The following is a 27,218-nucleotide window of genomic DNA, read 5'->3' as shown; positions in this document are numbered from 1 at the left end:
CCTGTACGTTGGCCAGACACCTATTCATGCAAGATAGTGCCGCAGCCACACACACGTGGGCAGGATGGAGCGGAGTCTCAAAGATTTCTTCTTCCCTATCATCGGACACACCTGCTCTCACTGCTGTTCCTCTATCGGCAGCCAAGCTCACATACTCATTCAGGAGAATGCAGATACTATGGACCCTAGTAACTACTGGGCTTGTGAGGAGAGCTTGGAGCGCAGCATCCTAATCAGTGAGCCATGCCCTCTGCAATGTCCTTCTGTAGGGATACTGATCTCATTATCCTTATTGCTGGAAACTGGAGGCACCAGCTTGTACAGGGTGAATTACATACAATGGATTACAGAACTGTTCTAGGGAAGATGGATCCCACTTGCAGTATACAGAAAGCATAGAAAAAGGTCCCTGTGCTCTCACAAGATGAACTATTTCCAAAGATAAATGGAGCATGGATGTTTTTTATTGACAGATTAAACACAGAAATATAGAAAATAATGTAAGGCGGGTATATATTAGTGGTTCAGGTGTCAGGTACAAGGCACTTGGGGACAGTGGATGTCATTACATGAGGCCAGGCCCTCCTGCTAGTCCCATACCAGGAGGAGAGAATGATGCGGACATCCAGGATATCTGTGACAAGTCCTTCCTCAGTGAGGTTCTCAGATCATGAAAGGCAGGTCGATATTTCGCTCCCCAGTTCCAATATAAACATACCCATGCTGTGGGGTCAGGGGCACGTGATAGAACGTCATTCCTAACCAGAGAAGACTTCGTAGGATGACGACGCTGTTCCCCTGCTCAAACTGCAAGCTCCAGGAACCTGTGAGAGAGAGAAAGACATGCAGACAGTGGGGTTAGGACGTGGAATCAGCTATTGTGACTTCATCGCCGCTTTAAAACCCACAAAGTCACCATAAGATTAACAATTTGCTAAGCTGGACCCCATTACATTCCTACCTCATAGATTAGTGGTGCAGATGTATTAACCTGGAGAAGGCATAAGGAAGTGATAAACCAGTGATAAGTGCAAGGTGATAAATCCACCAGCCAATCAGCTCCAATATGTAAATTAACAGTCAGGATCTGATTGGCTGGTGCCTTTATCACCTTGCACATATCACTGGTTTATCACTTCCTTATGCCTTCTCCAGGTTAATACATCTGCCCCTGTGTATCTATCCTGGGCTCAGGATACTGCCAGAAACAGACAGCCAATAGGCCATCTGGCATGTTATGCTAATTAGTGGGAGGAGCTAACTATGAGCAGAATTTCCTACTGCTCTTGTCATTGGGCTTTCCTGAAGGGGAAGACCAGTTATGATGATAAGTTTCCCATCCTTTTTAACTAGAAAGTAGATTATTTTTTAATGTGCTTTTCTCTGACGTCCTAGTGGATGCTGGGAACTCCGTAAGGACCATGGGGAATAGCGGCTCCGCAGGAGACTGGGCACAAAAAGTAAAAGCTTTAGACTAGCTGGTGTGCACTGGCTCCTCCCCCTATGACCCTCCTCCAAGCCTCAGTTAGATTTTTGTGCCCGAACGAGAAGGGTGCAAGCTAGGTGGCTCTCCTGAGCTGCTTAGAAGTAAAAGTTTAAATAGGTTTTTTATTTTCAGTGAGTCCTGCTGGCAACAGGCTCACTGCATCGTGGGACTAAGGGGAGAAGAAGCGAACTCACCTGACTGCAGAGTGGATTGGGCTTCTTGGCTACTGGACATTAGCTCCAGAGGGACGATCACAGGTTCAGCCTGGATGGGTCCCGGAGCCGCGCCGCCGGCCCCCTTACAGAGCAAGAAGAGCGAAGAGGTCCGGAGAAAGCGGCGGCAGAAGACGTTCCTGTCTTCAAATAAGGTAGCGCACAGCACTGCAGCTGTGCGCCATTGCTCTCAGCACACTTCACACTCCGGTCACTGAGGGTGCAGGGCGCTGGGGGAGAGCGCCCTGAGACGCAATAAAAACGATATAAAAACCTTATATGGCTAAAAAAAAATGCATCACATATAGCTCCTGGGCTATATGGATGCATTTATCCCCTGCCAGTTTCCTGAAAAAAGCGGGAGAAAAGGCCGCCGTGAAGGGGGCGGAGCCTTTCTCCTCAGCACACAAGCGCCATTTTCTTTCACAGCTCCGCTGGAAGGAAGGCTCCCTGACTCTCCCCTGCAGTCCTACACTACAGAAACAGGGTAAAAACAGAGAGGGGGGCACTATTGGCAGCTAATATATAAATACAGCAGCTATAACAGGGAGTAACACTTATATAAGGTTATCCCTGTATATATATAGCGCTCTGGTGTGTGCTGGCAAACTCTCCCTCTGTCTCCCCAAAGGGCTAGTGGGGTCCTGTCCTCTATCAGAGCATTCCCTGTGTGTGTGCTGGGTGTCGGTACGATTGTGTCGACATGTATGAGGAGGAAAATGATGTGGAAGCAGAGCAATTGCCTGTGTTAGTGATGTCACCCCCTAGGGAGTCGACACCTGACTGGATGGTAGTAATTAAAGAATTACGTGACAATGTCAGCACTTTGCAAAAAAACTGTTGACGACATGAGACAGCCGACAAATCAATTAGTGCCTGTTCAGGCGTCTCAGACACCGTCAGGGGCGCTAAAACGCCCGTTACCTCAGATGGTCGACACAGACCCTGACACGGATACTGAATCCAGTGTCGACGGTGACGAGACAAACGTAATGTCCAGTAGGGCCACACGTTACATGATCACGGCAATGAAGGAGGCATGGAACATTTCTGACACTACAAGTACCACAAAAAAGGGTATTATGTGGGGTGTGAAAAAACTACCAGTGGTTTTTCCTGAGTCAGATGAATTAAATGAGGTGTGTGATGAAGCGTGGGTTTCCCCCGATAAAAAACTGCTGATTTCTAATAAATTATTGGCACTATACCCTTTCCCGCCAGAGGTTAGGGCACGTTGGGAAACACCCCCTAGGGTAGATAAGGCGCTCACACGCTTATCAAAACAAGTGGCGTTACCGTCTCCTGATAAGGCCGCTCTCAAGGAACCAGCTGATAGAAGGCTGGAAAATATCTTAAAAGGTATATACACACATACCGGTGTTATACGGCGACCAGCGATCGCCTCAGCCTGGATGTGCAGCGCTGGAGTGGCTTGGTCGGATTCCCTGACTGAAAATATTGATACCCTGGATAGGGACAGTATATTATTAACTATAGAGCATTTAAAGGATGCATTACTATATATGCGAGATGCACAGAGGGATATTTGCACCCTGGCATCTAGAGTAAGTGCGATGTCCATTTCTGCCAGAAGAACGTTATGGACGCGACAGTGGTCAGGTGATGCGGATTCCAAACGACATATGGAAGTATTGCCGTATAAAGGGGAGGAGTTATTTGGGGTCGGTCTATCGGACCTGGTGGCCACAGCAACGGCTGGAAAATCCACCTTTTTACCCCAGGTCACCTCTCAGCAGAAAAAGACACCGTCTTTTCAAACCCAGTCCTTTCGTCTCTATAAGGGCAAGAGGGAAAAAGGCCGCTCGTTCCTGCCCCGGGGCAGAGGAAGGGGAAAAAGACTGCACCATGCAGCCTCCTCCCAGGAGCAGAAGCCCTCCCCCGCTTCTGCCAAGTCCTCAGCATGACGCTGGGGCTCTGCAAGAAGACTCGGGCACGGTGGGGGGCCGTCTCAAGAATTTCAGCGCGCAGTGGGCTCACTCGCAAGTGGACCCCTGGATCCTGCAGGTAGTATCACAGGGGTACAAATTGGAATTCGAGACGTCTCCCCCTCGCCGGTTCCTGAAGTCTGCTCTACCAACGTCTCCCTCCGACAGGGAGGCAGTATTGGAAGCTATTCACAAGCTGTATTCCCAGCAGGTGATAATCAAGGTACCCCTCCTACAACAGGGAAAGGGGTATTATTCCACGCTGTTTGTGGTACCGAAGCCGGACGGCTCGGTGAGACCAATTTTAAATCTAAAATCTTTGAACACTTACATAAAAAGGTTCAAATTCAAGATGGAGTCACTCAGAGCAGTGATAGCGAACCTGGAAGAAGGGGACTATATGGTATCTCTAGACATCAAGGATGCTTATCTCCATGTCCCAATCTACCCTTCTCACCAAGGGTACCTCAGGTTTGTGATACAAAACTGTCATTATCAGTTTCAGACGCTGCCGTTTGGATTGTCCACGGCACCACGGGTCTTTACCAAGGTAATGGCCGAAATGATGATTCTTCTTCGAAGAAAAGGCGTATTAATTATCCCTTACTTGGACGATCTCCTGATAAGGGCAAGGTCCAGGGAACAGTTGGAGGTCGGAGTAGCACTATCTCAGGTAGTGCTACGTCAGCACGGGTGGATTCTAAATATCCCAAAATCACAGCTGATTCCGACAACACGTCTACTGTTCCTACCGATGATTCTGGACACAGTCCAGAAAAAGGTGTTTCTCCCGGAGGAGAAGGCCAGGGAGTTATCCAAGCTAGTCAGGAACCTCCTAAAACCAGGACAAGTGTCAGTGCATCAGTGCACGAGAGTCCTGGGAAAAATGGTGGCTTCTTACGAAGCGATTCCATTCGGAAGATTCCATGCAAGAACTTTTCAGTGGGATCTGCTGGACAAATGGTCCGGATCGCATCTTCAGATGCATCAGCGGATAACCCTATCTCCAAGGACAAGGGTATCTCTCCTGTGGTGGTTACAGAAGGCTCATCTTCTTGAGGGCCGCAGATTCGGCATTCAGGATTGGATGCTGGTAACCACGGATGCCAGCCTGAGAGGCTGGGGAGCAGTCACACAGGGAAGAAATTTCCAGGGCTTGTGGTCAAGCATGGAAACGTCTCTTCACATAAATATCCTAGAGCTAAGGGCCATTTACAATGCCCTAAGTCAAGCAAGGCCTCTGCTTCAGGGTCAACCGGTATTGATCCAGTCGGACAACATCACGGCTGTCGCCCACGTAAACAGAGACACGACCTCCACCCGGGGGAGTGGGGACTTCATCCAGAAGTCTTCCAAGTGATTGTAAACCGTTGGGAAAAACCAAAGGTGGACATGATGGCGTCCCGTCTCAACAAGAAACTGGACAGATATTGCGCCAGGTCAAGGGACCCTCAGGCAATAGCGGTGGACGCTCTGGTAACTCTGTGGGTGTTCCAGTCGGTATATGTGTTCCCTCCTCTTCCTCTCATACCAAAAGTACTGAGAATCATAAGAAGGAGAGGAGTAAGAACGATACTCGTGGCTCCGGATTGGCCAAGAAGAACTTGGTACCCGGAGCTGCAAGAGATGCTCACGGAGGACCCGTGGCCTCTACCTCTAAGGAAGGACCTGCTCCAGCAGGGACCTTGTCTGTTCCAAGACTTACCGCGGCTGCGTTTGACGGCATGGCGGTTGAACGCCGGATCCTGAAGGAAAAAGGCATTCCAGATGAAGTCATCCCTACCCTGATCAAGGCCAGGAAGGATGTAACTGCAAAACATTATCATCGCAATTGGCGAAAATATGTTGCGTGGTGTGAGGCCAAGAAGGCCCCTACGGAGGAATTTCAACTGGGTCGTTTCCTACATTTCCTGCAAGCAGGATTGTCTATGGGCCTAAAATTAGGATCCATTAAGGTTCAAATTTCGGCCGTCGATCTTCTTCCAGAAAGAACTGGCTTCAGTGCCTGAAGTTCAGACGTTTGTCAAAGGGGTACTGCATATACTGCCTCTTTTTGTGCCTCCAGTGGCACCTTGGGATCTCAATGTAGTTTTAGGGTTCCTAAAATCACATTGGTTTGAACCACTTGCCACAGTGGATTTGAAATTTCTCACATGGAAAGTGGTAATGCTGTTGGCCCTGGCTTCAGCCAGGCGAGTATCAGAATTGGCGGCTTTATCCTATAAAAGCCCTTACCTGATATTTCATTCGGATAGGGCGGAATTGAGGACTCGTCCTCAATTTCTCCCTAAGGTGGTTTCAGCGTTTCACATGAATCAACCTATTGTGGTACCTGTGGCTACTAGGGACTTGGAGGACTCCGAGTTGCTGGACGTAGTCAGGGCCCTGAAAATATATGTTTCCAGGACGGCTGGAGTCAGAAAATCTGACTCGCTGTTTATACTGTATGCACCCAACAAGCTGGGTGCTCCTGCTTCTAAGCAGACGATTGCTCGTTGGATTTGTAGTACAATTCAACTTGCACATTCTGTGGCAGGCCTGCCACAGCCAAAATCTGTAAAAGCCCATTCCACAAGGAAGGTGGGCTCATCTTGGGCGGCTGCCCGAGGGGTCTCGGCTTTACAACTTTGCCGAGCAGCTACTTGGTCAGGGGCAAACACGTTTGCTAAATTCTACAAATTTGATACCCTGGCTGAGGAGGACCTGGAGTTCTCTCATTCGGTGCTGCAGAGTCATCCGCACTCTCCCGCCCGTTTGGGAGCTTTGGTATAATCCCCATGGTCCTTACGGAGTTCCCAGCATCCACTAGGACGTCAGAGAAAATAAGAATTTACTTACCGATAATTCTATTTCTCATAGTCCGTAGTGGATGCTGGGCGCCCATCCCAAGTGCGGATTGTCTGCAATACTTGTATATAGTTATTGTTACAAACAAATCGGGTTGTTTATTGTTGGAAGCCATCTTTTCAGAGGCTCCTACGGTTATCATACTGTTAACTGGGTTCAGATCACGAGTTGTACGGTGTGATTGGTGTGGCTGGTATGAGTCTTACCCGGGATTCAAGATCCTTCCTTATTATGTACGCTCGTCCGGGCACAGTATCTTAACTGAGGCTTGGAGGAGGGTCATAGGGGGAGGAGCCAGTGCACACCAGCTAGTCTAAAGCTTTTACTTTTTGTGCCCAGTCTCCTGCGGAGCCGCTATTCCCCATGGTCCTTACGGAGTTCCCAGCATCCACTACGGACTATGAGAAATAGAATTATCGGTAAGTAAATTCTTATTTTAAAGTGGATCCAACTTTTAAAGAAAAAACATTTTCTATTTATAGTTAGTAATATCCAGTCACATAGAGGGATGACTATGGATTAGTGACACGCCTATAGTGAGTGTCTAGGCCGCACAGCCGAATGGACGTTTTCCAGTGCTTTGTTTTCCAAGCAATCCAAACCATATAAAATGTTCTTTGTGGCACCTGCCAAGAGCCAGCTCTGTGCTGTACGGCCCCAGGGCAGAGGGTGTGGTGTCGGCAGGCGGCACATGGGAGACGTCTGGTTATATCCTTCCAGAGCACATGTCACACAGGCGTGGCAGGCTGGGCTCAACCAGAGCTAATCCCTACTCTTATTTATGGCACTATAATTTGTAGCAGAGTATGTACTCGCTCTTCTTATTAAACACTTCATGTGTTAGCGCCATGTGCCAAAACTCATGGAAACACGGATCACAGGCATTCAAAGGTTTTCTTGTCACTATATCTATAGACTGCTACTCATTATAGAGGCCCAGAGATAACCCAAACTCTGGCGAAGCTCCTGACCCTGCACTCTTATCTACGACTATGAATCCCCTCCCGGTTATCACATCACTGCCCAGCTCTATGTATTACAGATCTGCCTGACTCAGGCCAGCGACAACCAGACTCTGCCAGCTTGTGTATTTTCCAGGACAGACCGCAAACCCATGGGGGAATATAACCCACAATCCCCAGCGGCAGTGACCAATGAGGCTACAGTAGTAGATGCAGGGATCATTGCAGATGTGACGTTGGAATTTAGGAAGGCGAACAGTGATCCCTACCACTAATGAATGGGAACCTTACTTTGGTGCTTGAGTTCAAGAACTACTTAACTAGTCATAAGGGAATCACGTTCTCTGCCTCCGCCCAGTACTAACCCCATCTAGCACCCGCATATAATGATCACTTATTTTAAGGGACAGTAGTCCCTACCGTTGCTTATGTACCACCCCATGGCCATGCAGTCACTGTTTCTTTTCTCTACTGAACAACGATCCCTACCTCTACTCAAATCTAACACCACTCACTTCCAATGTTGTCTCTTAGAACAGAAGGAAGAGAGGTCACATGACAGTGTATACATTAGAGGGAGCACATGAAGACTCGCATTGTATAGATAGCCTAACGTAGAATACCATGGAAGTGCAGGACAGGTGCTAATGGACACCAGTAACCAATAAAACATTTGCTTTCATAGTTTCATTTGCTCTACAGATAAAAGCCAATTGCTGATTGGATGCTATAAAAACCTGTTAGAAATGACTCTGTGGAGACTGATGTGTGTAAATTACTCAGTTAATGAGTAGACAGTACACCTGGTCACGGCCTGTCTATTGCTCTCTGTTATCAGCTGCCAGCGGGAGACGTGATTAGTGAACACTGGCTCATCTCTGGTTGGTGCACATCAAACCATCCACAATGCAGATATGCAAAGCGTTCAACACAAGACAGGAAGGATGTGATCAATCATTAGTCATTTACTGGCCTAATCCCTCACATGCCTGACGTGTGTGTTCTGCCTCTAATACACTACCGGCTGCTAAGCGGCTTCCGTTCTTACACTCCAACTGCGCTGTCTTCGGAGGAGAGAAGGAACAGCCACCAGATTGTGTTGCTGACCCCAAATTACCATGCCACGTCACACCCAAGAACGTATTACAGGCCGCGTATGTTACCCACTACTCTCATACACACAATATAACGGACACGTCTAGCGTTTCCCCCGGAGCAGTGGTGGGATAATGCATATGGACTGTCACTCCCATCGTGCTCAGGCATGTGGGAGCTTTGATCCATAGACACCGTTTCGCTCAGACAAAGATTAGCAGCTCGTAAAGCCGACTCCTGGCAGGCCGCTCAGCACGTTCCAGGCCTCCTCACCATACATAGAAGGGAATTTGAGAAACATCAAACGGCTGACTGTACAAAAGGATAGTACAGGAATGTCCAACAAGGCCTGGAGATATGGCCAGTACATTACAGAACCATCTTGGCTGGCTACTGGCAACGTCTCAGACTAAAATAGATTCTTCTCCTTTACTGGTCTTCTACAGCTTAGTGATAAGAAAATAAATGATAATGACGAGAGAACACAGAATTATCTTTTAAAAAATGTACTTGGTTAAAAAACAACTTAGAATGAAATGAGGGCGCTAGACCAAATATTTTATTTAAGCATCGTTATCTAGCATTAGAACGACCAAATATTGTGTATGAGGACATTTGGAAATGCTGAGTTTTCTACGCGCTGCTGACTAACAGAAATGCCATCAAATCACCTTCACACACGTCTGTAACATCAAAACCTTATTTCACTCCAAAATACATTTAGCCAATTTTTCATTATAGTTTGGCTCATTCTGATGTTCCCCTGATAAAAAAAAAAAAAAAAAAAAAGAATTTACTTACCGATAATTCTATTTCTCGTAGTCCGTAGTGGATGCTGGGGACTCCGTAAGGACCATGGGGAATAGCGGCTCCGCAGGAGACTGGGCACATCTAAAGAAAGCTTTAGGACTATCTGGTGTGCACTGGCTCCTCCCCCTATGACCCTCCTCCAAGCCTCAGTTCGGATACTGTGCCCGGACGAGCGTACACAATAAGGAAGGATCTTGAATCCCGGGTAAGACTCATACCAGCCACACCGTACAACTTGTGATCTGAACCCAGTTAACAGCATGATAACAGAGGAGCCTCTAGAAAAGATGGCTCACTACAGCAATAACCCGATTTTTTGGTAACAACAACTATGTACCAGTATTGCAGACAATCCGTACTTGGGATGGGCGCCCAGCATCCACTACGGACTACGAGAAATAGAATTATCGGTAAGTAAATTCTTATTTTCTCTAACGTCCTAAGTGGATGCTGGGGACTCCGTAAGGACCATGGAGATTATACCAAAGCTCCCAAACGGGCGGGAGAGTGCGGATGACTCTGCAGCACCAAATGAGAGAACTCCAGGTCCTCCTCAGCCAGGGTATCAATTTTGTAGAATTTTACAAACGTATTTGCTCCTGACCAAGTAGCTGCTCGGCAAAGTTGTAAAGCCGAGACCCCTCGGGCAGCCGCCCAAGATGAGCCCACCTTCCTTGTGGAGTGGGCATTTACAGATTTTTGGCTGTGGCAGGCCTGCCACAGAATGTGCAAGCTGAATTGTACTACAAATCCAACGAGCAATAGTCTGCTTAGAAGCAGGAGCACCCAGCTTGTTGGGTGCATACAGGATAAACAGCGAGTCAGTTTTCCTGACTCCAGCCGTCCTGGAAACATATATTTTCAGGGCCCTGACAACGTCTAGCAACTTGGAGTCCTCCAAGTCCCTAGTAGCCGCAGGCACCACAATAGGTTGGTTCAGGTGAAACGCTGAAACCACCTTAGGGAGAAACTGAGGACGAGTCCTCAATTCCGCCCTGTCCGAATGGAAAATCAGATAAGGGCTTTTACAGGATAAAGCCGCCAATTCTGACACGCGCCTGGTCCAGGCCAGGGCCAACAGCATGACCACTTTCCATGTGAGATATTTTAACTCCACAGATTTAAATGGTTCAAACCAATGTGACTTTTGGAACCCAAAAAACTACATTGAGATCCCAAAGTGCCACTGGAGGCACAAAAGGAGGCTGTATATGCAGTACCCCTTTTACAAACGTCTGAACTTCAGGGACTGAAGCTAGTTCTTTTTGGAAGAAAATTGACAGGGCCGAAATTTGAACCTTAATGGACCCCAATTTCAGGCCCATAGACACTCCTGTTTGCAGGAAATGTAGGAATCGACCCAGTTGAATTTCCTCCGTCGGGCCTTACTGGCCTCGCACCACGCAACATATTTTCTCTATCGTCCTAGTGGATGCTGGGGTTCCTGAAAGGACCATGGGGAATAGCGGCTCCGCAGGAGACAGGGCACAAAAAGTAAAGCTTTAGGATCAGGTGGTGTGCACTGGCTCCTCCCCCTATGACCCTCCTCCAAGCCTCAGTTAGATTTTTGTGCCCGGCCGAGAAGGGTGCAATCTAGGTGGCTCTCCTAAAGAGCTGCTTAGAAAAGTTTAGCTTAGGTTTTTTATTTTACAGTGAGTCCTGCTGGCAACAGGATCACTGCAACGAGGGACTTAGGGGAGAAGAAGTGAACTCACCTGCGTGCAGGATGGATTGGCTTCTTTGGCTACTGGACATTAGCTCCAGAGGGACGATCACAGGTACAGCCTGGATGGTCACCGGAGCCTCGCCGCCGGCCCCCTTGCAGATGCTGAAACAAGAAGAAGGTCCAGAATCGGCGGCATGAAGACTCCTCAGTCTTCTTAAGGTAGCGCACAGCACTGCAGCTGTGCGCCATTTCCTCTCAGCACACTTCACACGGCAGTCACTGAGGGTGCAGGGCGCTGGAAGGGGGGCGCCCTGGGAGGCAATGAAAACCTATTTTTGGCTAAAAATACCTCACATATAGCCTCCGGGGGCTATATGGAGATATTTAACCCCTGCCAGAATCCGTTAAGAGCGGGAGACGAGGCCGCCGAAAAAGGGGCGGGGCCTATCTCCTCAGCACACAGCGCCATTTTCCCTCACAGAAAGGCTGGAGGGAAGGCTCCCAGGCTCTCCCCTGCACTGCACTACAGAAACAGGGTTAAAACAGAGAGGGGGGGCACTAATTTGGCGTTAGAAATATAAAAAAGATGCTATAAGGGAAAACACTTATATAAGGTTGTCCCTATATAATTATAGCGTTTTTGGTGTGTGCTGGCAAACTCTCCCTCTGTCTCTCCAAAGGGCTAGTAGGTCCTGTCCTCTATCAGAGCATTCCCTGTGTGTGTGCTGTGTGTCGGTACGTGTGTGTCGACATGTATGAGGACGATGTTGGTGAGGAGGCGGAGCAATTGCCTGTAATGGTGATGTCACTCTCTAGGGAGTCGACACCGGAATGGATGGCTTATTTAGGGAATTACGTGATAATGTCAACACGCGGCAAGGTCGGTTGACGACATGAGACGGCCGACAAACAATTAGTACCGGTCCAGACGTCTCAAAAACACCGTCAGGGGTTTTAAAACGCCCGTTTACTTTAGTCGGTCGACACAGACACAGACAGGGACACTGAATCCAGTGTCGACGGTGAATAAACAAACGTATTCCTTATTAGGGCCACACGTTAAGGGCAATGAAGGAGGTGTTACATATTTCTGATACTACAAGTACCACAAAAGAGGGTATTATGTGGGATGTGAAAAAACTACCGAAGTTTTTCCTGAATCAGATAAATTAAATGAAGTGTGTGATGATGCGTGGGTTCCCCCCGATAGAAAATATGGGCGGTATACCCTTTCCCGCCAGAAGTTAGGGCGCGTTGGGAAACACCCCTTAGGGTGGATAAGGCGCTCACACGCTTATCAGAACAAGTGGCGGTACCGTCTATAGATAGGGCCGTCCTCAAGGAGCCAGCTGACAGGAGGCTGGAAAATATCATAAAAAGTATATACACACATACTGGTGTTATACTGCGACCAGCGATCGCCTCAGCCTGGATGTGCAGAGCTGGGGTGGCTTGGTCGGATTCCCTGACTAAAAATATTGATACCCTTGACAGGGACAGTATTTTATTGACTATAGAGCATTTAAAGGATGCATTTCTATATATGCGAGATGCACAGAGGGATATTTGCACTCTGGCATCAAGAGTAAGTGCGATGTCCATATCTGCCAGAAGATGTTTATGGACACGACAGTGGTCAGGTGATGCAGATTCCAAACGGCACAAAGGTGTATTGCCGTATAAAGGAAGAGGAGTTATTTGGGGTCGGTCCATCGGACCTGGTGGCCACGGCAACTGCTGGAAAATCCACCGTTTTTTACCCTAAGTCACATCTCTGCAGAAAAAGACACCGTCTTTTCAGCTTCAGTCCTTTCGTCCCTATAAGAGTCATATCTGCCCAGGGATAGAGGAAAGGGAAGAAGACTGCAGCAGGCAGCCCATTCCCAGGAACAGAAGCGTTCCACCGCTTCTGACAAGCTCTCAGCATGACGCTGAGACCGTACAGGACCCCTGGATCCTACAAGTAGTATCCCAGGGGTACAGATTGGAATGTCGAGACGTTTCCCCTGCGCAGGCTCCTGAAGTCTGCTTTACCAAGGTCTCCCTCCGACAAGGAGGCAGTATGGGAAACAATTCACGAGCTGTATTCCCAGCAGGTGATAATTAAATTACCCCTCCTACAACAAGAAAAGGGGTATTATTCCACACTATATTGTGGTACTGAAGCCAGAAGGCTAGGTGAGACCTATTCTAAATCTAAAAAAATTTGAACACTTACAAAGGTTCAAATCAAGATGGAGTCACTCAGAGCAGTGATAACGAACCGGGAAGAAGGGGACTATATGGTGTCCCGAGACATCAGGGATGCTTACCTCCATGTCCCAAATTTGCCCTTATCACTAAGGGTACCTCAGGTTCGTGGTACAGAACTGTCACTATCAGTTTCAGACGCTGCCGTTTGGATTGTCCACGGCACCCCGAGTCTTTACCAAGGTAATGGCCGAAATGATGGTTCTTCTTCGAAGAAAAGGCGTCTTAATTATCCCTTACTTAGACGATCTCCTGATAAGGGCAAAGTCCAGGGAACAGTTGGAGGTCGGAGTAGCACTATCTCGGATACTGTTACAACAGCAGGGGTGGATTCTAAATATTCCAAAATCGCAGCTGATCCCGACAACAAGTCTCCTGTGCTTAGGGATGATTCTGGACACAGTCCAGAAAAAGGTGTTTCTCCCGGAAGAGAAAGCCAGGGAGTTATCCGAGCTAGTCAGGAACCTCCTAAAATCAGTGCATCATTGCACAAGGGCCATGGTAAAAAAAATGGTGACTTCCTTCGAAGCAATTCCAGTCGGCAGATTTCATGCAAGAACTTTTCAGTGGGATCTGCTGGACAAATGGTCCGGATCGCATCTTCAGATGCATCAGCGGATAACCCTATATCCAAGGACAAGGGTGTCTCTCCTGTGGTGGTTACAGAGTGCTCATCTTCTAGAGGGCCGCAGATTCGGCATTCAGTTTTGGATGTTGGTGACCACGGAGGCCAGCCCGAGAGGCTGGGGAGCAGTCACACAAGGAAAAAATTTCCAGGGAGTGTGATCAAGTCTGGAGACTTTTCTCCACATAAATATAGCTAAGGGTAAATTTATAATGCTCTAAGCTTAGCAAGACCTCTGCTTCAAGGTCAGCCGGTATTGATCCAGTGGGATAAAATATCACGGCAGTCGCCCACGTAAATAGACAGGGCGGCACAAGAAGCAGGAGGGCAGTGGCAAAAACTGCAAGGACTTTTCGCTGGGCGGAAAATCATGTGATAGCACTGTCAGCAGTGTTTCATTCCGGGAATGGAAACTGGGAAGCAGACTTCCTCAGTAGGCACGACCTCCACCCGGCAGAGTGGGAACTTCATGGGGAAGTTTTCCACATGATTGTAAACCGTTGGGAATTACCAAAGGTGGACATGATGGCGTCCCGTCTGAACAAAAAACGGGACAGGTATTGCGCCAGGTTAAGAGACCCTCAGGCAATAGCTGTGGACGTTCTGGTAACACCGTGGGTGTACCAGTCGGTGTATGTGTTCCATCCTCTGCTTTTCATACCTAAGGTACTGAGAATTATAAGACGTAGAGGAGTAAGAACTATACTCATGGCTCCGGATTGGCCAAGAAGGACTTGGTACCCGGAACTTCAAGAGATGCTCACAGAGGACTTATGGCCTCTGCCGCTAAGAAGGGACTTGTTTCAGCAAGTACCATGTCTGTTCCAAGACTTACCGCAGCTGCGTTTGACGGCATGGCGGTGGAACGCCGGATCCTAAGGGAAAAGGCATTCAGGAAGAGGTCATTCCTACCCTGGTCAAAGCCAGAAAGGAGGTGACCGCACAACATTATCACCACATGTGGCGAAAATATGTTGCGTGGTGTGAGGCCAGGAAGGCCCCACGAAGAAATTTCAACTCGGTCGATTCCTGCATTTCCTGCAAACAGGAGTGTCTATGGGCCTCAAATTGGGGTCCATTAAGGTTCAAATTTCGGCCCTGTCGATTTTTCTTCCAGAAAGAATTGGCTTCAGTTCCTGAAGTCCAGAAGTTTGTCAAGGGAGTATTGCATATACAACCCCCTTTTGTGCCTCCAGTGGCACTGTGGGATCTCAACGTAGTTCTGGAATTCCTCAAAACACATTGGTTTAAAACCAGTCAAATCTGTGGATTTGAAGCATCTCACATGAAAAGTGAACATGCTCTTGGACCTGGCCTGGACCAGGCGAGTGTCAAATTGGTGTTTTTTTTCTCAAAAAAGCCCATATCTGTTTGTCCATTCGGACAGGGCAGAGCTGCGGACTCGTCCCCAGTTCTCTCCCTAAGGTGGTGTCAGTGTTTCACCTGAACCAGCTTATTGTGGTGTCTTGCGCCTACTAGGGACTTGGAGGACTCCAAGTTGCTAGATGTGGTCAGGGCCCTGAAAATATAGGTTCCAGGACGGCTGGAGTCAGGAAAACTGACTTACTGTTATCCTGTATGCACCCAACAAACTGGGTGCTCTTGCTTCTAAGCAGACTTTTGCTAGTTGGATGTGTAATACAATTCAGCTTGCACATTCTGTGGCAGGCCTGCCACAGCCAAAATATGTAAATGCCCATTCCACAAGGAAGGTGGGCTCATCTTGGGAGGCTGCCCGAGGGGTCTCGGCTTTACAACTTTGCCGAGCGGCTATTTAGTCAGGGGCAAACACGTTTGTAAAATCCTACAAATTTGATAACCTGGCTAAGGAGGACCTGGAGTTCTCTCATTCGGTGCTGCAGAGTCATCCGCACTCTCCCGCCCGTTTGGGAGCTTTGGTATAATCCCCATGGTCCTTTCAGGAACCCCAGCATCCACTAGGACGATAGAGAAAATAAGAATTTACTTACCGATAATTCTATTTCTCGGAGTCCGTAGTGGATGCTGGGCGCCCATCCCAAGTGCGGATTATCTGCAATACTTGTACATAGTTACAAAAATCGGGTTATTATTGTTGTGAGCCATCTTTCAGAGGCTCCGCTGTTATCATACTGTTAACTGGGTTCAGATCACAGGTTGTACAGTGTGATTGGTGTGGCTGGTATGAGTCTTACCCGGGATTCATAAATCCTTCCTTATTGTGTACGCTCGTCCGGGCACAGTATCCTAACTGAGGCTTGGAGGAGGGTCATAGGGGGAGGAGCCAGTGCACACCACCTGATCCTAAAGCTTTACTTTTTGTGCCCTGTCTCCTGCGGAGCCGCTATTCCCCATGGTCCTTTCAGGAACCCCAGCATCCACTACGGACTCCGAGAAATAGAATTATCGGTAAGTAAATTCTTATTTTCGCCAAATGCGGTGATAATGTTTTGCGGTTACATCCTTCCTGGCTTTGATCAGGATAGGGATGACTTCATCCGGAATGCCTTTTTTCCTTCAGGATCCGGCGTTCAACCGCCATGCCGTCAAACGCAGCCGCGGTAAGTCTTGGAACAGACAGGGTCCTTGCTGGAGCAGGTCCCTTCTTAGAGGTAGAGGCCACGGATCCTCCGTGAGCATCTCTTGAAGTTCCGGTTACCAAGTCCTTCTTGGCCAATCCGGAGCCACGAATATAGTGCTTACTCCTCTCCATCTTATCAATCTCAGTACCTTGGGTATGAGAGGCAGAGGAGGGAACACATACACTGACTGGTACACCCACGGTGTTACCAGAGCGTCTACAGCTATTGCCTGAGGGTCCCTTGACCTGGCGCAATACCTGTCGAGTTTTTCCCAACGGTTTATAATCATGTGGAAGACTTCTGGGTGAAGTCCCCACTCTCCCGGGTGGAGGTCGTGCTGAGGAAGTCTGCTTCCCAGTTGTCCACTCCCGGAATGAATACTGCTGACAGTGCTATCACATGATTTTCCGCCCAGCGAAGAATCCTTGCAGCTTCTGCCATTGCCCTCCTGCTTCTTGTGCCACCCTGTCTGTTTACGTGGGTGACTGCCGTGATGTTGTCCGACTGGATCAACACCGGCTGACCTTGAAGCAGAGGTCTTGCTAAGCTTAGAGCATTGTAAATGGCCCTTAGCATCAGGATATTTATGTGAAGTGATGTCTCCAGGCTTGACCATAAGCCCCGGATATTACTTCCCTGTGTGACTGCTCCCCAGCCTCGCAGGCTGGCATCCGTGGTCACCAGGACCCAGTCCTGAATGCCGAATCTGCGGCCCTCTAGAAGATGAGCACTCTGCAACCACCAAAGGAGGGACACCCTTGTCCTTGGTGACAGGGTTATCCGCTGATGCATCTGAAGATGCGACCCGGACCATTTGTCCAGCAGGTCCCACTGGAAAGTTCTTGCGTGGAATCTGCCGAATGGGATTGCTTCGTAGGAAGCCACCATTTTACCCAGAACCCTTGTGCATTGATGCACTGAGACTTGGCTCGGTTTTAGGAGGTTCCTGACTAGCTCGGATAACTCCCTGGCTTTCTCCTCCGGGAGAAACACCTTTTTCTGGACTGTGTCCAGGATCATCCCTAGGAACAGAAGACAAGTCGTCGGAACCAGCTGCGATTTTGGAATATTGAGAATCCAATCGTGCTGCCGCAACACTACCTGAGATAGTGCTACACCGACCTCCAACTGTTCCCTGGATCTTACCCTTATCAGGGAATCGTCCAAGTAAGGGATAACTAAAATTCCCTTCCTTCGAAGGAATATCATCATTTCGGCCATTACCTTGGTAAAGACCCGGGGTGCCGTGGACCATCCATACGGCAGCGTCTGAACTGATAGTGACAGTTCTGTACCATAAACCTGAGGTACCCTTGATGAGAAGGGTAAATTTTGACATGAAGGTAAGCATCCTTGATGTCCCGAGACATCATGTAGTCCCCTTCTTCCAGGTTCGCAATCACTGCTCTGAGTGACTCAATCTTGAATTTGAACCTCTGTATGTAAGTGTTCAAAGATTTTAGATTTAGAATCGGTCTCACCGAGCCGTCCGGCTTCGGTACCACAACAGTGTGGAATAATACCCCGTTCCCTGTTGCAGGAGGGGTACCTTGATTATCACCTGCTGGGAATACAGCTTGTGAATGGCTTCCAAAACTGTCTCCCTGTCAGAAGGAGACATCGGTAAAGCCGACTTTAGGAAACGGCGAGGGGGAGACGTCTCGAATTCTAATTTGTACCCCTGAGATATCACCTGAAGGATCCAGGGGTCTACTTGCGAGTGAGCCTACTGCGCGCTGAAATTCATTGAGACGGGCCCCCCCCGTGCCTGATTCTGCTTGTAAAGCCCCAGCGTCATACTGAGGGCTTGGCAGAGGCGGGAGAGGGTTTCTGTTCCTGGGAACTGGCTGATTTCTGCAGCCTTTTTCCTCTCCCTCTGTCACGGGGCAGAAATGAGGAACTTTTTGCCCGCTTGTCCACGAAAAGACTGCGCCTGATAATACGGCGTCTTCTCATGTTGAGAGGCGACCTGGGGTACAAACGTGGATTTCCCAGCTGTTGCCGTGGCCACCAGGTCTGAAAGACCGACCCCAAATAACTCCTCCCTTTAATAAGGCAATACTTCCAAATGCCGTTTGGAATACGCATCACCTGACCACTGACACTGACATGCCGTTTGGAATACGCATCACCTGACCACGGACACCATAACCTTCTACTGGTAGAAATGGACAACGCACTTAGACTTGATGCCAGTCGGCAAATATTCCGCTGTGCATCACGCATATATAGAAATGCATCTTTTAAATGCTCTATAGGCAAAAATATATTGTCCCTATCTAGGGTATCAATATTTTTAGTCAGGGAATCCGACCATGCCAACCCAGCACTGCACATCCAGGCTGAGGCGATTGCTGGTCGCAGTATAACACCAGTATGTGTGTAAATACATTTTAGGATACCCTCCTGCTTTCTATCAGCAGGATCCTTAAGGGCGGCCATCTCAGGAGAGGGTAGAGCCCTTACAAGCGTGTGAGCGCTTTATCCACCCTAGGGGGTGTTTCCCAACGCACCCTAACCTCTGGCGGGAAAGAATATAATGCCAATAACATTTTAGAAATTATCAGTTGTTATCGGGGGAAAACCACGCATCATCACACACCTCATTTAATTTCTCAGATTCAGGAAAACTACAGGTAGTTTTTCCTCACCGAACATAATACCCCTTTTTGGTGGTACTCGTATTATCAGAAATGTGTAAAACATTTTTCATTGCCTCAATCATGTAACGTGTGGCCCTACTGGAAGTCACATTTGTCTCTTCACCGTCGACACTGGAGTCAGTATCCGTGTCGGCGTCTATATCTGCCATCTGAGGTAACGGGTGCTTTAGAGCCCCTGACGGCCTATGAGACGTCTGGACAGGCCCAAGCTGAGTAGCCGGCTGTCTCATGTCAACCACTGTCTTTTATACAGAGCTGACACTGTCACGTAATTCCTTCCAACAGTTCACCCACTCAGGTGTCGACCCCCTAGGGGGTGACATCACTATTACAGGCAATCTGCTCCGTCTCCACATCATTTTTCTCCTCATACATGTCGACACAAACGTACAGACATACAGCACACACACAGGGAATGCTCTGATAGAGGACAGGACCCCACTAGCCCTTTGGGGAGACAGAGGGAGAGTTTGCCAGCACACACCAGAGCGCTATATATATACAGGGATAACCTTATATAAGTGTTTTTCCCCTTATAGCTGCTGTATCTTTAATACTGCGCGTAATTAGTGCCCCCCCTCTCTTTTTTAACCCTTTCTGTAGTGTAGTGACTGCAGGGGAGAGACAGGGAGCTTCCCTCCAACGGAGCTGTGAGGGAAAATGGCGCCAGTGTGCTGAGGAGATAGGCTCCGCCCCCTTATCGGCGGCCTTATCTCCCGTTTTTCTATGTATTCTGGCAGTGTGCTGAGAGCAATGGCGCACAGCTGCAGTGCTGTGCGCTACCTTGTTGAAGACAGGACGTCTTCTGCCGCCGATTTTCTGGACCTCTTCTGCCTTCTGGCTCTGTAAGGGGGCCGGCGGCGCGGCTCTGGGACCCATCCAGGCTGGGCCTGTGATCGTCCCTCTGGAGCTAATGTCCAGTAGCCTAAGAAGCCCAATCCACTCTGCACGCAGGTGAGTTCGCTTCTTCTCCCCTTAGTCCCTCGATGCAGTGAGCCTGTTGCCAGCAGGTCTCACTGAAAATAAAAAACCTAAACTAAAACTTTCACTAAGAAGCTCAGGAGAGCCCCTAGTGTGCACCCTTCTCGTTCGGGCACAAAGATCTAACTGAGGCTTGGAGGAGGGTCATAGGGGGAGGAGCCAGTGCACACCAGATAGTCCTAAAGCTTTCTTTAGATGTGCCCAGTCTCCTGCGGAGCCGCTATTCCCCATGGTCCTTACGGAGTCCCCAGCATCCACTTAGGACGTTAGAGAAAAAAGTTTAATGTCTCTCTGAAAGGAAAGCAGTCAGGTCGACACATTTTATCGACCCATGTCGGTGAAACCTGCAATCTCAGCTGCAGCATTGTGAAGTCGAGATACTCACTGTGTCGACTGACTCTGAAATGCTATAAAGGATATGAGGCATGTAATTTGCATAAATGTAACACTTTGTATAAAAAGCGTTAAGACTTATTCAGTACTATGGTTTACAGCATGCTGAAACCCCAGACCAGCCAATCAGATCTTAGATGTGATCGGTTTAACAAAAAGCCAATGTCTGGCTGTTTCTGCATTTGTCCCCCATTATTGACAGTTACTATCAATATAAGTCTTATTATCCGCTGTGAGGCTAATGATAACATCAATTCATTAACAGATGATACTTAATACAATGAGACCTATGATAGGGCGCCTTCGCTGTCACTCACCTTTAGGGATATCGTGTTCAAGAGAGTCCAGGAAATCTATGGAAGGATCCTGGTCGGCCTTTTCCAGCAGCGATTTCTTCTTGGGGTTCAGGGTCGGGAAGAAGTGGAAGAATGAGCTGAGCTTTGCTGCCTCACTCACTGTAAGGCCTAGGCAGGAGAAAGTTATAGGGTAACAAGTCCAGCACCTACATCATAGGGAAGCTGCATACAGAAATGGGTTTACTTGTCAAATATCAAATACAATTGGTCTGATTCAGTCGCACGCTATGCCGTAATTCACTGAAACAGCCCGTGTTTTTTCTTCTGCGCATTTGCCGGAGTCGCACAGCGCCTATGTCCCGATTTTTACTTTATGGAGATGCTGAGGATTTGGACTGTGTCTATGGAACTCAGTGGGCATTCCTGGACAGTAACAGGGGCGGCTAAGCAGACATGGGTGTGTCACTGACAGCGTCTGCTTCTAAAGACGCACAGCTGCTCACACAGGCGGCGACTGAGAAGTTGCGCCTGCCAGAAGGCTGGACCATCTGATGGTGCATCTAAGGACACTCCAAAACGGAACAGCACCATTGCAGGATGCTGCAAGCGGGTGTCTCACAGTATTAAGAGAATAGACTGCAGCATTAACATAAGAAGCGGATGCGGCGAAAGATACAGCTACGTCTGTGCGACTGAATGAGGGCCAGTGTGTAATTGTAACAAATGGGATCTGACAGTTCACCTTGGACTATAGAGAGGGAAGGAAAGTAAAATAACAATAATTTTCAGAACATAGAAGGAAACCAGAGGGAACGCTCTGCAGAGCGCACAGAAACATCACTATGGGGGTCATTCAGAGTTGATCGCTCGCTAGCAGTTTTTAGCAGCCGTGCAAATGCTATGCCGCCGCCCACTGGGAGTGTATTTTAACTTAGCAGAAGTGCGAACGGTTGTATCACAGAGCGGCTACAAAAAATGTTTGTGTAGTTTAAGAGTAGCTCAAAACCTACTCAGCGCTTGCGATCACTTCAGACTATTCAGTTCCGGATTTGACGTCACACACCCGCCCAGCCACGCCTGCGTTTTTCCTGGCACGCCTGAGTTTTTCCGCACACTCCCTGAAAACGGTCAGTTGCCACCCAGAAACGCCCACTTCATGTCAATCACTCTGCGGCAACCAGTGCGACTGAAATGCATCGCTAGACCCTGTGCAAAACTACATCGGTCGTTGTGCTTGTACGTCGCGCGTGCGCATTGCGCCGCATATACATGCACAGAACTGCCGATTTTTAGCCTGATTGCTGCGCTGCAAACAAATTCAGCTAGTGATCAACTCGGAATGACCCCTTTTGTCTTCGATAATCCATCTTGTTCTGTTCCTGCTATTGTCATCTTATAGTGACTGCCAGCTAACTGTTCTCTTCAATATAGAATACTCACATAAGAATATATTGCACATCTCTTAACAAGAGAACGGGGTACTGTCCTACAGAACTCACAATCAAGAGAGAGAGGAAAAAGCTCTGTGGTGCCAGGGTTTCAGGGGAGGATAAGCTGCTAGGGGCCCTTACTTACCTCGGAAGCAGTGGTTTACATTGACATGTCCCAGTGGATTCTTGACGAATGCTCCCCGTGGTACCACAGCTGCCTCCTTGTCAATCAGAGCAATGGTGGCGCCCAGACGCGCTTCCTCTTTAATATGATTCTGAGACAGAGCAGAGAGGAGGCATAAGAAATTAGGGTGATAGAGTTTATATATGGCAGCTGAGGTTGTAGAAGGTACAAACGTACGGTCACTTCTTCCTCGTAGGCATCCCCCTCGCCCACCTTCTTTCGGACAGTGTGCTCATATTCATGAGATGGGTCCCCTATAAAACGTCCTGTCACCGCTCGCGTTTCTGCAAAGACCGCTTCTGATGCTGGGGGCAGAAGGCACCAGTCCATACAGTTTAGGCTGCAGAAGAGGAGAAACAGTGATTCAGTAGAGCTGGAGGTGAGGACAATATCTCTGATCTCCGTCTTGGTGGCTAGAACAGCTTCTGAGAAAGTAATATTTTATTTCCGGACTCAAGTTGGGATTTTTGCATTGGGTGTGTGCAAGTTGCCCTCTGAAAAAGCCTCAAAAGCTGGAGGGGTAGGTTGAGTGTGCTCTGACGCCGTGTAAGTGTAAAGCAGATAATGATGACTGCATGTAATTGGTCGAAAAAGGTGAAACACAAGTGCGACAAGGGGAGTAAGACGCATCCTAAAATTCAGTATGCACCCCCTGTATACCTGTATGGGCTCCGTGTATCCTGCACCCCCTGTATACCTGTATGGGCCCCGTGTATCCTGCACCCCCTGTATACCTGTATGGGCTCCGTGTATCCTGCACCCCCTGTATGGGCCCCGGGTATCCTGCACACCCTATGTACCTGTATGGGCCCCGTGTATCCTGCACCCCCTGTATACCTGTATGGGCCCCGTGATCCTGCACACCCTATGTACCTGTATGGGCCCCGTGTATCCTGCACCCCCTGTATACCTGTATGGGCCCCGTGTATCCTGCACCCCCTGTATACCTGTATGGGCCCCGTGATCCTGCACACCCTATGTACCTGTATGGGCCCCGTGTATCCTGCACCCCCTGTATACCTGTATGGGCCTCGTATATCCTGCAACCCTTGTATACCTGTATGGGCCCTGTATATCCTGCACCCCCTGTATACCTGTATGGGCCCCGTGTATCCTGCACCGCCTGTATACCTGTATGGGCCTCGTGTATCCTGCAACCCTTGTATACCTGTATGGGCCCCGGGTATCCTGCACCCCCTGTGTACCTGTATGGGCCCCGTGTATCCTGCACCCCCTGTATACCTGTATGGGCCTCGTGTATCCTGCAACCCCTGTATACCTGTATGGGCCTCGTGTATCCTGCAACCCTTGTATACCTGTATGGGCCCCGTGTATCCTGCACCCCCTGTATACCTGTATGGGCCCCGTGTAATCCTGCACCCCCTGTATACCTGTATGGGCCCCGTGTATCCTGCACCCTGTGTACCTGTATGGGCCCCGTGTATCCTGCACCCCCTGTGTACCTGTATGGGCCCCGTGTATCCTGCACCCCCTGTATACCTGTATGGGCCCCGTGTATCCTGCACCCCCTGTATACCTGTATGGGCCTCGTGTATCCTGCACCATCTGTATACCTGTATGGGCCCCGTGTATCCTGCACCCCCTGTATACCTGTATGGGCCCCGTGTATCCTGCACCCCTGTGTACCTGTATGGGCCCCGTGTATCCTGCACCCCCTGTGTACCTGTATGGGCCCCGTGTATCCTGCACCCCCTGTATACCTGTATGGGCCCCGTGTATCCTGCACCCCCTGTGTACCTGTATGGGCTTCGTGTATCCTGTACCCCCTGTGTACCTGTATGGGCCCCGTGTATCCTGCACCCCCTGTATACCTGTATGGGCCCCGTGTATCCTGCACTCCCTGTATAGGCCCCGTGTATCCTGCACCCCCTGTATACCTGTATGGGCCCCGTGTATCCTGCACTCCCTGTATAGGCCCCGTGTATCCTGCACTCCCTGTATACCTGTATGGGCCCCGTGTATCCTGCACCCCCTGTGTACCTGTATGGGCCCCGTGTATCATGCACCCCCTGTATACCTGTATGGGCCTCGTGTATCCTGCAACCCTTGTATACCTGTATGGGCCTCGTGTATCCTGCAACACTTGTATACCTGTATGGGCCCCGTGTATCCTGCACCCCCTGTATACCTGTATAGGCCTCGTGTATCCTGCACCACCTGTATACCTGTATGGGCCCCGTGTATCCTGCACCCCCTGTATACCTGTATGGGCCCCGGTATCCTGCACCCCCTGTATACCTATATGGGCCCCGTGTATCCTGCACCCCCTGTATACCTGTATGGGCCCCGTGATCCTGCACACCCTATGTACCTGTATGGGCCCCGTGTATCCTGCACCCCCTGTATACCTGTATGGGCCCCGTGTATCCTGCACCCCCTGTATACCTGTATGGGCCCCGTGATCCTGCACACCCTATGTACCTGTATGGGCCCCGTGTATCCTGCACCCCCTGTATACCTGTATGGGCCTCGTGTATCCTGCAACCCTTGTATACCTGTATGGGCCCTGTATATTCTGCACCCCCTGTATACCTGTATGGGCCCCGTGTATCCTGCACCGCCTGTATACCTGTATGGGCCTCGTGTATCCTGCAACCCTTGTATACCTGTATGGGCCCCGGGTATCCTGCACCCCCTGTGTACCTGTATGGGCCCCGTGTATCCTGCACCCCCTGTATACCTGTATGGGCCTCGTGTATCCTGCAACCCCTGTATACCTGTATGGGCCTCGTGTATCCTGCAACCCTTGTATACCTGTATGGGCCCCGTGTATCCTGCACCCCCTGTATACCTGTATGGGCCCCGTGTAATCCTGCACCCCCTGTATACCTGTATGGGCCCCGTGTATCCTGCACCCTGTGTACCTGTATGGGCCCCGTGTATCCTGCACCCCCTGTGTACCTGTATGGGCCCCGTGTATCCTGCACCCCCTGTATACCTGTATGGGCCTCGTGTATCCTGCACCATCTGTATACCTGTATGGGCCCCGTGTATCCTGCACCCCCTGTATACCTGTATGGGCCTCGTGTATCCTGCACCATCTGTATACCTGTATGGGCCCCGTGTATCCTGCACCCCCTGTATACCTGTATGGGCCTCGTGTATCCTGCCCCATCTGTATACCTGTATGGGCCCCGTGTATCCTGCACCCCCTGTATACCTGTATGGGCCCCGTGTATCCTGCACCCCTGTGTACCTGTATGGGCCCCGTGTATCCTGCACCCCCTGTGTACCTGTATGGGCCCCGTGTATCCTGCACCCCCTGTGTACCTGTATGGGCCCCGTGTATCCTGCACCCCCTGTATACCTGTATGGGCCCCGTGTATCCTGCACCCCCTGTGTACCTGTATGGGCTTCGTGTATCCTGTACCCCCTGTGTACCTGTATGGGCCCCGTGTATCCTGCACCCCCTGTATACCTGTATGGGCCCCGTGTATCCTGCACTCCCTGTATAGGCCCTGTGTATCCTGCACCCCCTGTATACCTGTATGGGCCCCGTGTATCCTGCACTCCCTGTATAGGCCCCGTGTATCCTGCACTCCCTGTATACCTGTATGGGCCCCGTGTATCCTGCACCCCCTGTGTACCTGTATGGGCCCCGTGTATCCTGCACCCCCTGTATACCTGTATGGGCCTCGTGTATCCTGCAACCCTTGTATACCTGTATGGGCCTCGTGTATCCTGCAACACTTGTATACCTGTATGGGCCCCGTGTATCCTGCACCCCCTGTATACCTGTATAGGCCTCGTGTATCCTGCACCACCTGTATACCTGTATGGGCCCCGTGTATCCTGCACCCCCTGTATACCTGTATGGGCCCCGGTATCCTGCACCCCCTGTATACCTGTATGGGCCCCGTGTATCCTGCACCCCCTGTATACCTGTATGGGCCTTGTGTATCCTGCATCCCCTGTATACCTGTATGGGCCCCGTGTATCCTGCAACCCCTGTATACCTGTATGGGCCCCGTGTATCCTGCACCCCCTGTATACCTGTATGGGCCCCGTGTATCCTGCAACCCTTGTATACCTGTATGGGCCCCGTGTATCCTGCACCCCCTGTATACCTGTATGGGCCCCGTGTATCCTGCACCACCTGTATACCTGTATGGGCCCCGTGTATCCTGCACCATCTGTATACCTGTATGGGCCCCGTGTATCCTGCACTCCCTGTATACCTGTATGGGCCCCGTGTATCCTGCACCCCCTGTGTACCTGTATGGGCCCCGTGTATCCTGCACCCCCTGTGTACCTGTATGGGCCCCGTGTATCCTGCACCCCCTGTATACCTGTATGGGCCTCGTGTATCCTGCACCCCCTGTATACCTGTATGGGCCTCGTGTATCCTGCACCCCCTGTATACCTGTATGGGCTTCGTGTATCCTGTACCCCCTGTGTACCTGTATGGGCCCCGTGTATCCTGCACCCCCTGTGTACCTGTATGGGCCCCGTGTATCCTGCACCCCCTGTATACCTGTATGGGCCCCGTGTATCCTGCACCACCTGTGTACCTGTATGGGCCCCGTGTATCATGCACCCCCTGTATACCTGTATGGGCCTCGTGTATCCTGCACCCCCTGTGTACCTGTATGGGCCTCGTGTATCCTGCAACCCCTGTATACCTGTATGGGCCTCGTGTATCCTGCACCCCCTGTATACCTGTATGGGCCTCATGTATCCTGCACCCCCTGTATACCTGTATGGGCCTCGTGTATCCTGCACCCCCTGTGTACCTGTATGGGCCTCGTGTATCCTGCAACCCCTGTATACCTGTATGGGCCTCGTGTATC

The 27,218-nt window shown here is 49.8% G+C and overlaps 1 protein-coding gene across 1 annotated transcript in view; it reads right to left on the bottom strand.

The window, feature by feature from the left end:
* Positions 1-442: 442 nt before the first annotated feature.
* The window catches only part of RSPH9 (radial spoke head component 9), a 32,910-nt gene continuing 6,134 nt past the window's right edge, over positions 443-27,218 (bottom strand). The window contains exons 2-5 of the mRNA XM_063918883.1: positions 22,585-22,747; positions 22,369-22,498; positions 20,815-20,961; positions 443-824 (exon numbers count right to left, since the gene is read on the bottom strand). Of these exons, the coding sequence (XP_063774953.1) occupies positions 664-824; positions 20,815-20,961; positions 22,369-22,498; positions 22,585-22,747 (601 nt within the window). The 3' untranslated portion in view covers positions 443-663. The remainder of the gene's footprint in view (positions 825-20,814; positions 20,962-22,368; positions 22,499-22,584; positions 22,748-27,218) is intronic.

Source organism: Pseudophryne corroboree, chromosome 4, assembly GCF_028390025.1.
Source record: "Pseudophryne corroboree isolate aPseCor3 chromosome 4, aPseCor3.hap2, whole genome shotgun sequence".
Lineage (NCBI taxonomy): Eukaryota > Metazoa > Chordata > Amphibia > Anura > Myobatrachidae > Pseudophryne > Pseudophryne corroboree.
This window is presented reverse-complemented; position numbering and strand designations above follow the sequence as displayed.